The sequence below is a fragment of the Myotis lucifugus genome, unplaced genomic scaffold (assembly GCF_000147115.1).
Source record: "Myotis lucifugus unplaced genomic scaffold, Myoluc2.0 scaffold_17, whole genome shotgun sequence".
In the NCBI taxonomy this organism is placed as follows: Eukaryota; Metazoa; Chordata; class Mammalia; order Chiroptera; family Vespertilionidae; genus Myotis; species Myotis lucifugus.
This window is the reverse complement of record NW_005871065.1, coordinates 6244944-6257760: the sequence shown is the minus strand read 5'-3', so window position 1 is coordinate 6257760 and position 12817 is coordinate 6244944. Positions and strand designations below refer to the sequence as shown.

Below are 12817 nucleotides of genomic sequence, written 5' to 3'. Positions count from 1 at the left end.
CCCCTGTGAAGGGTATAGACTCCATAAATGAAAGAAACCTCAAACTATATGTGCAAATAGGAAGCCAGCCCAGGAAACTCACCAGAAACTCAAAGAAGAACTCCAGACTCAAGCAAGCAAGCTCACATGTAGACACTAAGCAGTCTGTCCAGCTTTGAATATCATCACCCTTATGTCAACAATGATCACATCAGTAGTAATTATTGCTCTATTAATTAAGCTTCCGTGTTCTGGGCCCTGTGCTAAGCACTTACATGATCTCAGTTACAACCTTATGATGTCAGTACTGTATCCCCATTTTATAAATGAGAGATCAAGTAACTTGTCCCAGGAAGCCCAGCTAGTAAATGGTGGAGACAAGAATTCCACTCTAACTTATGTGTCCCTGTGCTTACCCATGAGCTGCACTGCTAGTAAAAGTAATGATATCCCTGTCATGGCTTCAGATGGCCGTGTTCAATTCAGCTCTTATTTCTTAAATAACTACTCCCTAAAAGCCACTCTCCTGCCTTAACATGTGCAGCAGTATGGACAGGACATAGATTCCTCCTTTTAAAATTGTGTGGTGTGGTAGAGAGCAGTGATGACTAAACATGCACGATGTTGGATAGCTTACGTTAGATTGGGTTGGGGTAAGTCCTGGAGCCAAAAAGAGGTCTGAGGAGCAGAACCGCTCTCAGGGTGAGGTCGGGGGCGTGTGCACATAGAATTGACTAATCCCAGCTTCAGGTTCATTGGAGAGGCTCAGAGACATTCCCTAAAAAGCCCTTGAGTAGCCCAGGGCTCATGGCTCAGTGGTTGAGTGTTGATCTATGAAAACCAGGAGGTCACGGCTCAATTCCTGGTCAAGGCACATGCCCCAGTTGCTTGCGGGCTCGATGGGCTTGATCCCCATTGGGTGGTGTGCAGGAAGGAAGCAGCCAATTAATGATTCTCATCATTGATGTTTCTATCTTTCTCTCCCTCTCCTTTTCTTTCTGAAATCAATAAAAAATATATATATATTAAAAAAAAAAAGAGAGGTCAGTGGGGGAAAAAGGGACATATGTAATACTTTCAACAATAAAGATTTAAAAAATAAAACACAAAAAAGCCCTTGAGTAGATAATTTGTTTCCCTGGCATGGCATGTCTCAAAAGGGTTTGGGGGATGGAGCCTTTCAGCCTTTTCCCAAGGCCTGTAGCTCCTTCTCTGTAAAGTTTGGTTGTCCACGTGCAAGATCATGAATCTGTGGGACTCAGAGGAGAAAACAGTGACTGCTACTATAAGAACATCCTACACAGCTGATAACCTGCTTCTGAGTCTTAGAGGAGAACTGTAACTTTCATTCATTCAAGGTCCTTATTAAAGCTGATGCCCAGTAAGTGCTGTTTTGTACCTGACACCTTTTCAGGGCATTGTTACCTAGAGGTTGGCAATTTTTAGCAGATCTATATGCTAGAAGCTGAATGCTATAAAGACTAAAAAGCCCAAGTGGGTTATTCGATCCAATGGCATCATCGCATTGTTTTCCACTTACAGTTATTATGTGTTCACCTTGTGTTACAGATTCCTTCTACAATCAGGTCTATTCATCAGGATAAAATCCTAGCACTTAGACAGCAGACACAATTCTTGTGGGAGGCTTATTTTTCTTCAGTTGAGAAGATTGTATTAACTACACTAGAGGTAAGTGGGACCACTTGGCTCTCTGATGAATAACGGCCCTTTATACGCTTCTCTTGGCCTTCTGTTTTGCTATTGGTGATGTGCTATTGGTCAAATGGGGCAAAACCGAATTTTCTGTGCTTGGATTATGACAGTTAACTCTTTTCTTACCTGCTCTGCCATGCCCAGGCGGATAACTCCATTTCTGACAAACCTCACTGACATGAGGAGAATTACACTCCTGACACAGAGATCGGCTCTGTCTTTCCTCATTTCAGGGATATGCGGCTAATGACTGCCTTCCTGCCATTCAGACTTACTGGCATCCTTTCAAGACATAGTTCTGTAGCCCTTTTAGAAAACACATAGTGACCAAGTTGGGGGAAATCTCCTACCATTCTAAAAATATGAATGATTTCCCGGCTGCCATAGTCCCACGGCATCGGGGCACAGCACAATTAATTCTCAAGACAGATACAACCCAACCAGCCTCGATGTTGCAAAGATGTGTTGCGAAGAAGCTCAGGATGACACCCGCCCGGTTCAGAAAGTGTGAAACGTTATGAAATCAGAAAATCTTGCAGGCAGATGGGTGCTCATCTTCAAGTTGCTTTTTTTAAGGCAAGAGGAAGAAAGGAAAGGGAAGCGTGGGGATGATTAAAACCTTTGGAAGTAGAGCAGGTAGAGAGGCCTGAGGCTGCACCAAAGTAGCACAAAGAGCTAAGAAAAGATTTGGGAAACTGCACACTCCTGACTGCAGGCTTGTAGGCGGGGGCAGAGGTGCTGGGTGCGGCACAGCCTGGAGGTGATTCGGAGGTGTCTGTCTGCATGATGAGGTGGGGCATTTGTGGCCCCACTTTTGGAGTATTTACTTTGGAAAAGTGATTACTGCTCTAAAAGCAGCACTTTGGAGCACACACTGAGAAGCCTGAGTAATAGGAAAGCTGAAGTCACCCTGTTTTGTCCACGTTGCTATCTTCTTACCCTCCTCCGTATCAGAGCCCACGCTGGGTCTGCCCCAGGCACAGCAGGGCATTTACTTACCTACCCCAAGCCTAGCCTGGGCCCCTGCTCTCACCTGGGGTCAGTGTCCTCTCATGAAAGAGGTCATCCTGAAACTAGATGGAAAAGGCTGTTTAGGACCCAGGCTCACCCATGAAGGGGTTAGGGTCAGAATGGCTTGAGAAGGCTTCCTTGCCCAGCCGATGTGGCTCAGTAGTTGAGTGCTGACCAAGAGGTCACGGTTTGATTTCTAGTCAGGGCACATGCCTGGGGTCGCAGGCTCGATCCCCAGTAGAGGCATGCAGGAGGCAACCAATCAATGATTCTTTCTCATCGTTTATGTTTCTATCTCTCCCTCTCTGAAATTAACAAAATATATTTTAAAAAATATTTTTAAAAGGCTTCCTTATTGCAAGCAAACTTCTCTTATGCCTCCAAAGCACTCCCTTCAGTTAAAATGGACTGCCTCTTTTCTGCTCATAGTAGCAGATCTGAATATGTAATATTCTTTTCTTTGATCCTGTCCTCCACACAAGACCCTTCCTAGGAATAAGGAAAGTTGAATATCATTTTTTTTACTCTTTCCTTTTGGAATAAGATGCTTTTTTATCTATGTAAATTTATAAATATGTTGTCATTTTTTATTTAAAAAGGAGTCTTTCTGTACTTTATAATATTTTTGCAGCTTAATATATTGTTACTATTTTCTGTTATTAGATTATTCTGTAATTATTTTAGTAACTATGTAATATTCCATGATATCACTCAGTTTCTTTAATGAATCCCCAATCTGAAGATATTACCATTGTTTTTGGCTTTTTATTATATTCATCATTAAAGCAAATAGCCTTAGCACAGACTTGCTGGGCAGGGTGAAGATAAATTTTCCTTAGGATAAATTCCCTGAATTCAAAGACCTGGTTCAAAGAATATGCCAAATGTTAAGCTTCCTAATGTGAATTCTCAATTTTTCAGTCATAGAATTGCACTAATTTATAATCCCTCCAGCTTATATGAGAGGATTTGTTTTGACCTTTAATTTTTATCACTTTCACTAATATTGGGCATTATATCTTTAAAAATGATCAGTTATTGTTTTCTTAATGTATATTTCTTAGGATGAATATTTTCTTGCCCAGGAAACTCACAAAGAAAGAAATAGAAATAGCCACAATGTTGTCCCACTTTTTCTCATTAATTTTTAAGGCCTTATTATATTAAAAAATATTAACCCTTTGACTGTTTTATTGCAAATGTCTTCCCCCAATTTCTGGTATGCCTTTCTATTTTGTTTATGATTGGGCAATCTTTTCGTCTGTGACTTTTCCATTTGCTATGGTTAGAAAGAAGTTTTCGACCACAATTCTATTTATATACACGTACAGATTCATTTACGTTTTTCCAGTACTTTCATGATTAAGTGTTTACACTTAGCTATTTAATACAATTTACTTTTATGTATGATCTGTGTTGAAAAATCTAACCTTTTTTGTTTTTTTTTTGACAAATCGTTGTGTAGTTGTCCCAATATATTTTGTTGATATTCTCACATGCTACTTTTAGGCATCTTGGGTCTGTCTCTAGCTTTTTAATTTTCCCCTATTAGTTGTCCACTCTAATACACCCAGACCACATGTTCTCTTTTTTTTTTTTCCCCACTCTGTATGTCACCTTTGGTGTGAGCCTGTATTTATTTACCCAATATGCTATTGTTGACTATTAATGCTATTTCTAATTATTTTTTTATAGATAGGGATATATTCAAGCAATGACTTTCTACATATATCATAACTACATCTCTATTTCTTTAGTATGGAGTTCTTGAAGTGGGATTACTCAACCAAAGGGTCTAGGCATTTCTAAGGCCATGATCTGTGTTGCCAAATTACTCTTCAATCTAGACCAGGGGTGGGGAACCTTTTTTCTACCAAGGGCCATTTGGATATTTATAATATCATTCCCAGGCCATAAAAATTATTGACTTAAAAATTAGCCTGCTATATTTGGTTAAACATTTGTTAACTCGCCCCTAATGCCTTGGCAGGGCCAAACCAAATGATTTTGGGCTGGAGGTTCCCTAACCCTGATCTAGACTCACAAGCTATCTGGGGAAGACCCTGGCTTACTGCATGCTTGTCAGCCCTAAGGAGCATAATTAAAACACAAACACACAACTTTGCTAATTTGCCAGGTGAAAGATGGTATCTCATTAATTACATTTCTTTTTGGGTATGGTTTATTGCATAGATCTGGTCTCTTGCCTATTAAGTTAGCAGGGCTCAATTATCCCCTAATAACAGTTGAATGTGTGATATTCATCAGAATAGGAACTTATGTCAAGCTGTGTTCATCTCTGTGCCTGGAAAATGCCTTCTTCCCCTTGTTTGTAAGCCTTGTTTGAAAACACTGCAAACCATATACTTCATTTTAATTTATAGTAGCTGTCACATCTCTATATATAGTCTTGAGATTAGATTGTAACAACTTGACCCCTTAACCTAATTGCAGAGCGATACCATCCAGTTTCCCTTTTTAATTCAAAACTCAGATAACCCAGAACCCAATGTAAACAGAAAAGCAGAGAAACTGGCAGAAAATGCCTTTCACATACAAAAATAAACAAAGTCAATATGTTTCTAAGAATGACTTAAGTAATGCATATCAAAAATGCCCACTTAGCTTAGAATGTAGATAATAGGTCATTTTATATTATCTGGTCCCTGATGGAGCTCCTAAGGCTTGAGGATAATTCAGAGTTACCCGAAGACAACGGACATTTAAGGATCCGTGGCTTCAGTTTGTTCTACACTCAGACTCCTTCCTTGCCTGCTGTATTCTAGACCATGAGAAGGGGATTACTTAGGTTTGGAGGCTATGAGCCTTAGAGATATAGGTAATGCTTAGACACAATTAAAAACAGGACACCTCAGTCTCCTCTCCAATGCCAGGGTCAAGTTGTTAGTACATTCTATTGTGCTGCACTCTGTCCTATTTGGGATTCAACTTAGTATTGTATTTCCGTTGTCACTAAAGTTTCCTTATTCTGCATCTTGGAATTAAGGAGCTATTTAATAAGAGTTCAGTCTTTTTGGAGCTGAGTTTTTGTGTAGGTGCGCAGAGTGACAAGTAATGTTGGGGACAGTCATAAAATACTGTCAAGACAGTGTTCCTTCCTGGATTTCATTATATGTCAGAATACTGCACAATAGTAAACCTGGCACGGAGGGTTGAACCATAGGAGCCCCGTCAGAACCAGGGTGAGCAAAAGAAAAGTGTATGAGATGATAATAATATGTGAACACAGCGAACAGCAGCTTGGAAAGCACATTTTTCGTGGAGTTTCATGAAGTCTTCATTCTCTAATTTTCTCTTCAGTTATCTAACCATGCACATTTAAACCATTGCCTTGCTGATGCTATTGTACAATGAAATTTTAAAATCAATGAGATAATGGAAATAGGAGATTGCGTTGGCTTGGAGTGAGGTGACATATGGTGGCACTGTGGGTATTAGGTAATATTGCATGGGTCAGAAGACCAAGTCAGGACCAGACGGAATGATTGTAACCTGTAATCAGTAGTCCCTTTTTTTTTATGGCACAGGATAAAAGAAAAATAAGGAGCCTGTCATTCTTCCCTTTGAATTCACATTAATAGGAAATACTCTTCTTTTTGGGGTGCCATTTGGGATTGTAATTTTAAAAATATTGTACTATGTGTGTGTTTGTGTTTATATATATCAGATCCATATTCTTTCAAACTTTTGAGAAGGCAAGTTGTTAGAAACCTTTCAGAAAGACATTTGCCAATGATATGAACTGCCTTAAAAGTATTCATACCCCTTGACAAAGTCTTAAAGAATCAATCCTAAATGTGGAAATTTTTAATTCATAAATGTGTTCATTACTTTGCATAGAAAAAATCACACTGTTGTGGGTCATTTAGAAAAAGTAAACCATGAATACCATTAGTAATATGAGGAGACATCTATAATATATAATATCTATAGTATTATAGCTGTGTAAAAATGGAAAAATCTATGCCTAGAAAATGAACACAGGAATGAGGTTTTTTTATTAATGGTAAAAAAAAATTGAGTCTTAAGCATTAACACTTATGCAGCTTTTCCTAATGATTCTGAGGGGTTATTATAATTAGTATGATATTTTATTGTTTTATTACAAATGAGCAAAGTGACACATAAAGGTGGCCAATTGCTTGACCCAGGTTAAATTGAACATTTGCTATTGCTTTCATACCTTTGCTGATATCTTCCCGTCCAGAGCCATTGAAGAGAATATAATATGCTTATTGGTATTTCAGAAGTACTATGACTTATTGTATATCCTTGAATTAAAAAGATAAAAGTGTTGTGATACTCAACCAAAAAAAAAGTCCATGATGATGAGAAGCATACCACCCAGAGAGCCGAAATGAGTGGTGATCCATTTTGTGATCTCCGAGTTCCATGTCATGTCTACATAGGTCAGATTTATGATGCTATCTATTCTCCATTTGCTCTGTGTCTTAATATCCAAACTTGTTTAAGTGACCACATGCTGGAAAGTACATAAATTTGGAAAGAAAAAAAAGGGAAAAAATGAAAAGCTTTAAAAGAAACTAAATAGCCCTAGCCGGCTTGGCTCAGTGGATAGAGTGTCAGCCTGCGGACTGAAGGGTCCCAGGTTCGATTCCGGCCAAGGGCACATGCCTGGGTTGCGGGCTCAATCTCCAGTGGGGTGCATGCAGGAGGCAGCCGATCAATGATTCTCTCTCATCATTGATGCTTCTATCTCTCTCTCCTCCCTTCCTCTCTGAAACCAATAGAAAAATATATTTTTTTAAAAAAAGAAACTAAATAGACAGTGTATTTGGGCAAGTAATTTAAAAAATCTGGAATAAATGGTTTACAAATTGAGATTGCTTGTCATGTAAAAACCCTCACAACCATGATATTTTCTCATAATTAGTGCCTAGACAACAGCATTTTAGCATATCTCTGCTATACCACAAAGAGTAAACATTAATATTTTAGTTAGGTTTCTAAAATCACCACCACATTAGAAAACCTTTACCCAGCCATATAAAATTAGCAATTTTGATCTGAGGGAAAGAAAAAATGCAGAAGTCATTGAACTAAGATATTTGAGTTCTTCTAAATTTCCTCTCTGCTCCCTTTTTTCTTTCTCATTAAGAAATATAAACATGATAAGGTTTGCAAAGATAAATGTAGCTCACTTTATTACTTATCCACTCACCATGTGGGATGAAATGAGGGTGTTAATAACCTTACAAATAATAAAACTTCATTTAAAATGGTCTGTACTTAAAATCACATTGCATTCAATGGGGAGCTGGAAAATGATGATTTCGGTTTGAAATCTCTTGAGACATATGGCAGGCTTCTTTTTGTTCTTAAGTAGAAAAAATAAAACATTGCTGAAAACATGAAATTCTGTATCGAGTTAATTATTTGCCAAATCATATCTTAATGAGTGGTTGGTATAATTACAAGAGTTTGAAAGTCACAGAGAGAAATCTGTAAGGCGGATTAATCACATTCATCTGACAAATGATCCAGGATGGGAGAATGCTTGACTCTAAATGTAGAATTTAATGATCTGCAAGGTCCCGAAGTCCAGAGAAACTAATGAACTAGCTTGGCTATTATTAGTCTTCATATGCCACAGCCCTTGTCCTATTATGTAGGATGTTTTAAATAATTGTTAGCTCCTGACTTTTTGAGATGAAATATAGGAAAACTTCAGCTAACCAGTACTCCAAAAGTTCAACCGTTGACTTTGAAAGGAAAACGAAATAGGACAAGCAAATAAATCTGCCTCCTGAATTAAAGCCACAGACCAAAACCTCCACAGCTTCTAGAATGTGTCACACCTCCAATATGCTTTTAGCTATGTCTGTGTTGACCACTCTGTGCACGGGAACAAATATTCCTGGTGTGGATGCAGACCCACTGTTAGATGCTCCCCTGCCAAGGACACCATTCCACACACCATGTTTTGAAATGAGCATGGACTTCTTATTCTAGAAGGACTCTATAGTATTTGTGGTGAAACTGCAGTTTAGCTAGGAAATTTGATCAGCCATAATTCATCTTCCTCTCTCTTTCTCCCATTGCTCTGTCTCTCTTTATGTTTCCGACACTTTTTATCAGTGGAGAATTGGAGGGTAGAGTCACTACATTGAGTGTCTTCATCCCTCCAGTGGCATTGAGCACGGTCCTCATCAGATACCGTCAGGGTCTCGTCCTCACCAGGTGCTGTGTGTTTGTTTTCTAGATTATTCAGGACAGAATATTCAAGCACATATCACGTAACAGTTTAATATGGAACAAACATCCTGGAGGATTGTTCGTCCTACCACAGTATTCATCTTACCTGGGAGATTTTCCTTACTACTATGCTAATTTAGGTAAGTGGGTTCCATCCAGGGAGCTACCCTGGTGTCACCCTACTCCACCTGTTGTCCAGAATTAAGGCTCCTTGACTTTTCTATTCCACAGCTGGGTCTCCCTAACAGCCTGCACTGGAGATTGCTGATCGAGCCCTGTCATAAATGGTGTATCAAGGTCAAGAACGATAAATCCTGCAGAGCATTACAAAATGAAAAAAAAAAATTAAAAAACACCTTTCTTATCTGAACAGCTACACTTTATATTTAGTAGAGTCATTTCTTTTTGAGAAATAGGTTTCCCAAATTACACATCATTTCAAACATGACAATGGGTTAGCTATAATCTTAAGTCTCATCATATATAAAATGGAGCTAGAAGATCTCACCCCAGTATTTTTTTTTTTACAATCCCAACTTCTCTGTCTCATACCAAAGAAAAACTGATTGAACAAAGGAAAAGGGGAAAGATTTAAGAATATCTGACAAGGGAGAAATGTTATCCCTCATTCACCATTTATTATGCTCCTCTTATGTGCTATGTTCATGCAGTGCTAGGTGATAGAAATAAAAAGTCCAATGAGATACAATCTCTGCCCTCAAGCAGCTTTTAGTGTAACATTAATGGGGCAAAAGGAAATGGGAGGAAGGACAAACATCTACGAATTGTTACCGTTATTGCCATAGATATAGTATGTATGTGGGGCCCCAGTCGCTCTCGTGTGAGTAATATCTTGGGCATTTCCCATCATTCACAGTTTCAAATTTGAAAAAACCTGGTTTAGGAAAGCATCTTTTGATGTAATAGGGTAAAAGACTCCTAGTTTTACCCAATGCTGATGCTCTCTACTACCTTCCTTTTTTGAGTTGTGCATATTAGCTGCTAAGAAGAAACTTATACAAATGTGTGGCCTGATGTATCGACCAGTGACAAAGAACCCTTAAGTCCAAACCAAACATGTTATGGAGACCATATCAAAACCAGTGAGTGGTCCACACTGAGGAATATGTTTAGAATTTAGTGATTTTCAGATTAAGGCAGTATTGGTAAAATTCCTACATATTTCTTATAGAGCATTAATAGCTTCATTTGGAGTTAGCACATTAGAAGTGTGTAAATGATGCTCCTTAAAGTGTTAGTGAAAAAAGTAAAAAGTGGGGACTTGTCCTCGCTGTTAAAAAGCAAACCCCTCCATCGTATTGATTCTTCTTCCTTGGCAAACCTGGAATGTGTATCTTGATAGTGGGAAAGTTAGCTTCTTTCTAACATGAAATTAAAGTACTAATTGGATGATATAATTTGCTCTACAAACATTTGTATAATCCTTTAATATACAAAGTCTGATTCTTACCTTTATCCCATCAATATTAAAGCTTAACTTGAACATCCCCGCCCTCTTTTATTGACCTTTAAGCTACTATAATGCAAAATTAGTGGGTCTAAACTAGTGAAGTTTTTTTTTTAAATATATTTTATTGATTTTTTACAGAGAGGAAGGGAGAGGGATAGAGAGTTAGAAACATCAATGAGAGAGAAACACCGATCAGCTGCCTCCTGCACACTCCCCACCGGGTACGTGCCCGCAACCAAGGTACATGCCCTTGACCGGAATCAAACCTGGGACCCTTGAGTCTGCAGGCCGACGCTCTATCCACTGAGCCAAACCGGTTAGGGCGAAACTAGTCAAGTTTTAAAACACATTTTTACTGGTCTCCGATTTCTTAGTGAGTTCTTACGGAAAAACTCATTAGGGGGACCGTCCCACTTTCTCATTGGTGGCAGCTTTGTATCTCTGTGATACCTTTCCACTGGAGGTCTCAGAGCACACAGCTGGCCGAGGTCTGGGCCGCACACTTTTTCTCTCAGTATGCCACTGCTTACACGAATGAGATTCTCGGGAGTATAGAGGCTTCCATTCCACAGTAATGATGGTGGAGGTGGTGGTGAGGACTGCAGCTACTAGAGATGGAGCACTGATTGTTCGCTAGGTCCTGTTCTAAGTGCTTTGTATGCATTAACTCATTGAACTGAATTCTCAGAACACCCCCCTGTGTTTGATATTATTATCCCATTTCACAGCTGTGGAAGCATAGAGGGTTCTGTAATTTTGCCAAGATCCCACCACCACGAAGTGGCATTCAAACCTTAGCCAGGTTCTGGATGCTGTTCTTTTAATCTTTACCACTTGCTAGTTAATATTTGAAATGGTATTGATCAGGCAAAAACAAAAAACAAAACCCTAATTACATAATTATGGATAAGATACATGCAAATTCCCTGGGAGAGAGAGCACATTTACTTAAACCCATATTAAGATGTGACTAGAGTAGGCCCTTTCTTGAGTTGAGTGTGTGTGTGATTAGACCTGGGTGCCTACAAAGCAGAAGGAAGATCAAAGGTGCATCCCCAAGGGAGAAAAAGATGTCAAAGGAAGAGCCTGGAAATGGACAGTGAGCTGTAAATGAGCGAGGTCCCTGGACTCAGGCAGCAGGAAACCAGCAGCTTTTCACCTTGTTTTTGTTCTGTCAGGACCTAAGAGGCAAAGGAAAAATATGCTGGAAGGGAACATTAGCTCCGGGGCGAGGCGGCAGAGCAAGGAGGAGTAATTTTCCATGTCTTGTTTTCAGCGCTTCATTAGGCGCCTCTCCCCTTTCTGTTTCAGGTTTAAAGCCCCCCTCCAAATTCACCGCAGTCATCCATGCAGTCACCCCCCTGGTCTCTCAGTCCCAGCCAGTGTTGAAACTGCTCATGGCCGCAGCCAAATCCCAGTACTGTGCCCAGGTGAGTGGGGTCAACCTGCCTACTCCTGCCTAGTGGTCTAGAGCCTCCCCGTCCTCACCTGCCGCTGCACACTCTGCTCCCTGGGAGTCACGTAACGTCACGTCCTGCTCCTCCCCTTTCATTCGTCCTGCCTCATTATGCCCTTTCCATCAACGTAGAGGTTCTTGCGAGTGAAATCGGGCACAGGTAGCGGGCGGGTTGCAAAGAGATCTTTGCACCGGGTTAAGGGATAAATATATATATATCACATTTTTAAAAGAATATAAAGCACATTATTTTGTTTTTAAACGTCATGGTGATAAAGTAACATCAAAGGTACCACTGGGAGAACCCAGAAAACTAAGTTTCCACAGAAGGAACTGACTTGGTGCCAGGAGGCGTCAGCTTTTCTGTCACAGTAGCCATGACTAATGGTGACATTGAGAGCATAAGATTCAATCTGTAGTAACTGTATTTGGCAAATCAGCATCTCTCCCATACGCTGTTATTAACAGTGGTTTTTCTCATTTGTAAATAGCTTATAGAAGAAGGTTTACAAGCGAGGAAAGAATTAAAATAATTTTGAAGTACCCATTTTTGAACCACACACATTTATTAGAAATAACAAAGTCCCATAAAATCAGCAGCCATTCTGGAAAATCAAAAACATGAGTTCTATCTTGAGTTCTTGTCTTTCTCCCACACTGCCTGGTGTAGTGCAAGTTCATAGCCAATGTCCCGTTTTCTTTGATCAGTGTCATTATCTATCGCTCTCATCTCTCGTAAGATATCAGAATTTAGGAAATCACTTTATTAAGATCCAGCAACCCTGATATTACTTCTTTCCCCTCCAACTTTCTCCAAACTCTGGAAGTAATATTTCTAGGCTATTCTTGTCCTCTCTCTTTAGTTGATGAAGTGATGAGGCTCTGAAGGTTGTGAGGGAATGGACTCACTTTAAAAATCTGTTTTGATGTCTGTGATTCTGCCTTGCTTG

The 12817-nt window shown here is 39.5% G+C and overlaps 1 protein-coding gene across 4 annotated transcripts in view; it reads left to right on the top strand.

The window, feature by feature from the left end:
• EXT1 (exostosin glycosyltransferase 1) overlaps positions 1-12817 on the top strand; it is a 261890-nt gene that overhangs the window by 234119 nt on the left and 14954 nt on the right. For 2 of the 4 annotated variants that reach the window (XR_002828347.1, XM_006085233.1), the window contains exons 4-6: positions 1549-1668; positions 8948-9080; positions 11723-11841. Coding sequence is in view for 3 of the 4 variants with exons in the window: in XM_006085233.1 (XP_006085295.1) it covers positions 1549-1668; positions 8948-9080; positions 11723-11841 (372 nt within the window). In the remaining variant the exon portion in view is untranslated. The remainder of the gene's footprint in view (positions 1-1548; positions 1669-8947; positions 9081-11722; positions 11842-12817) is intronic. The other 2 variants (XM_023750929.1, XM_023750930.1) reach the window with 2 other exon arrangements.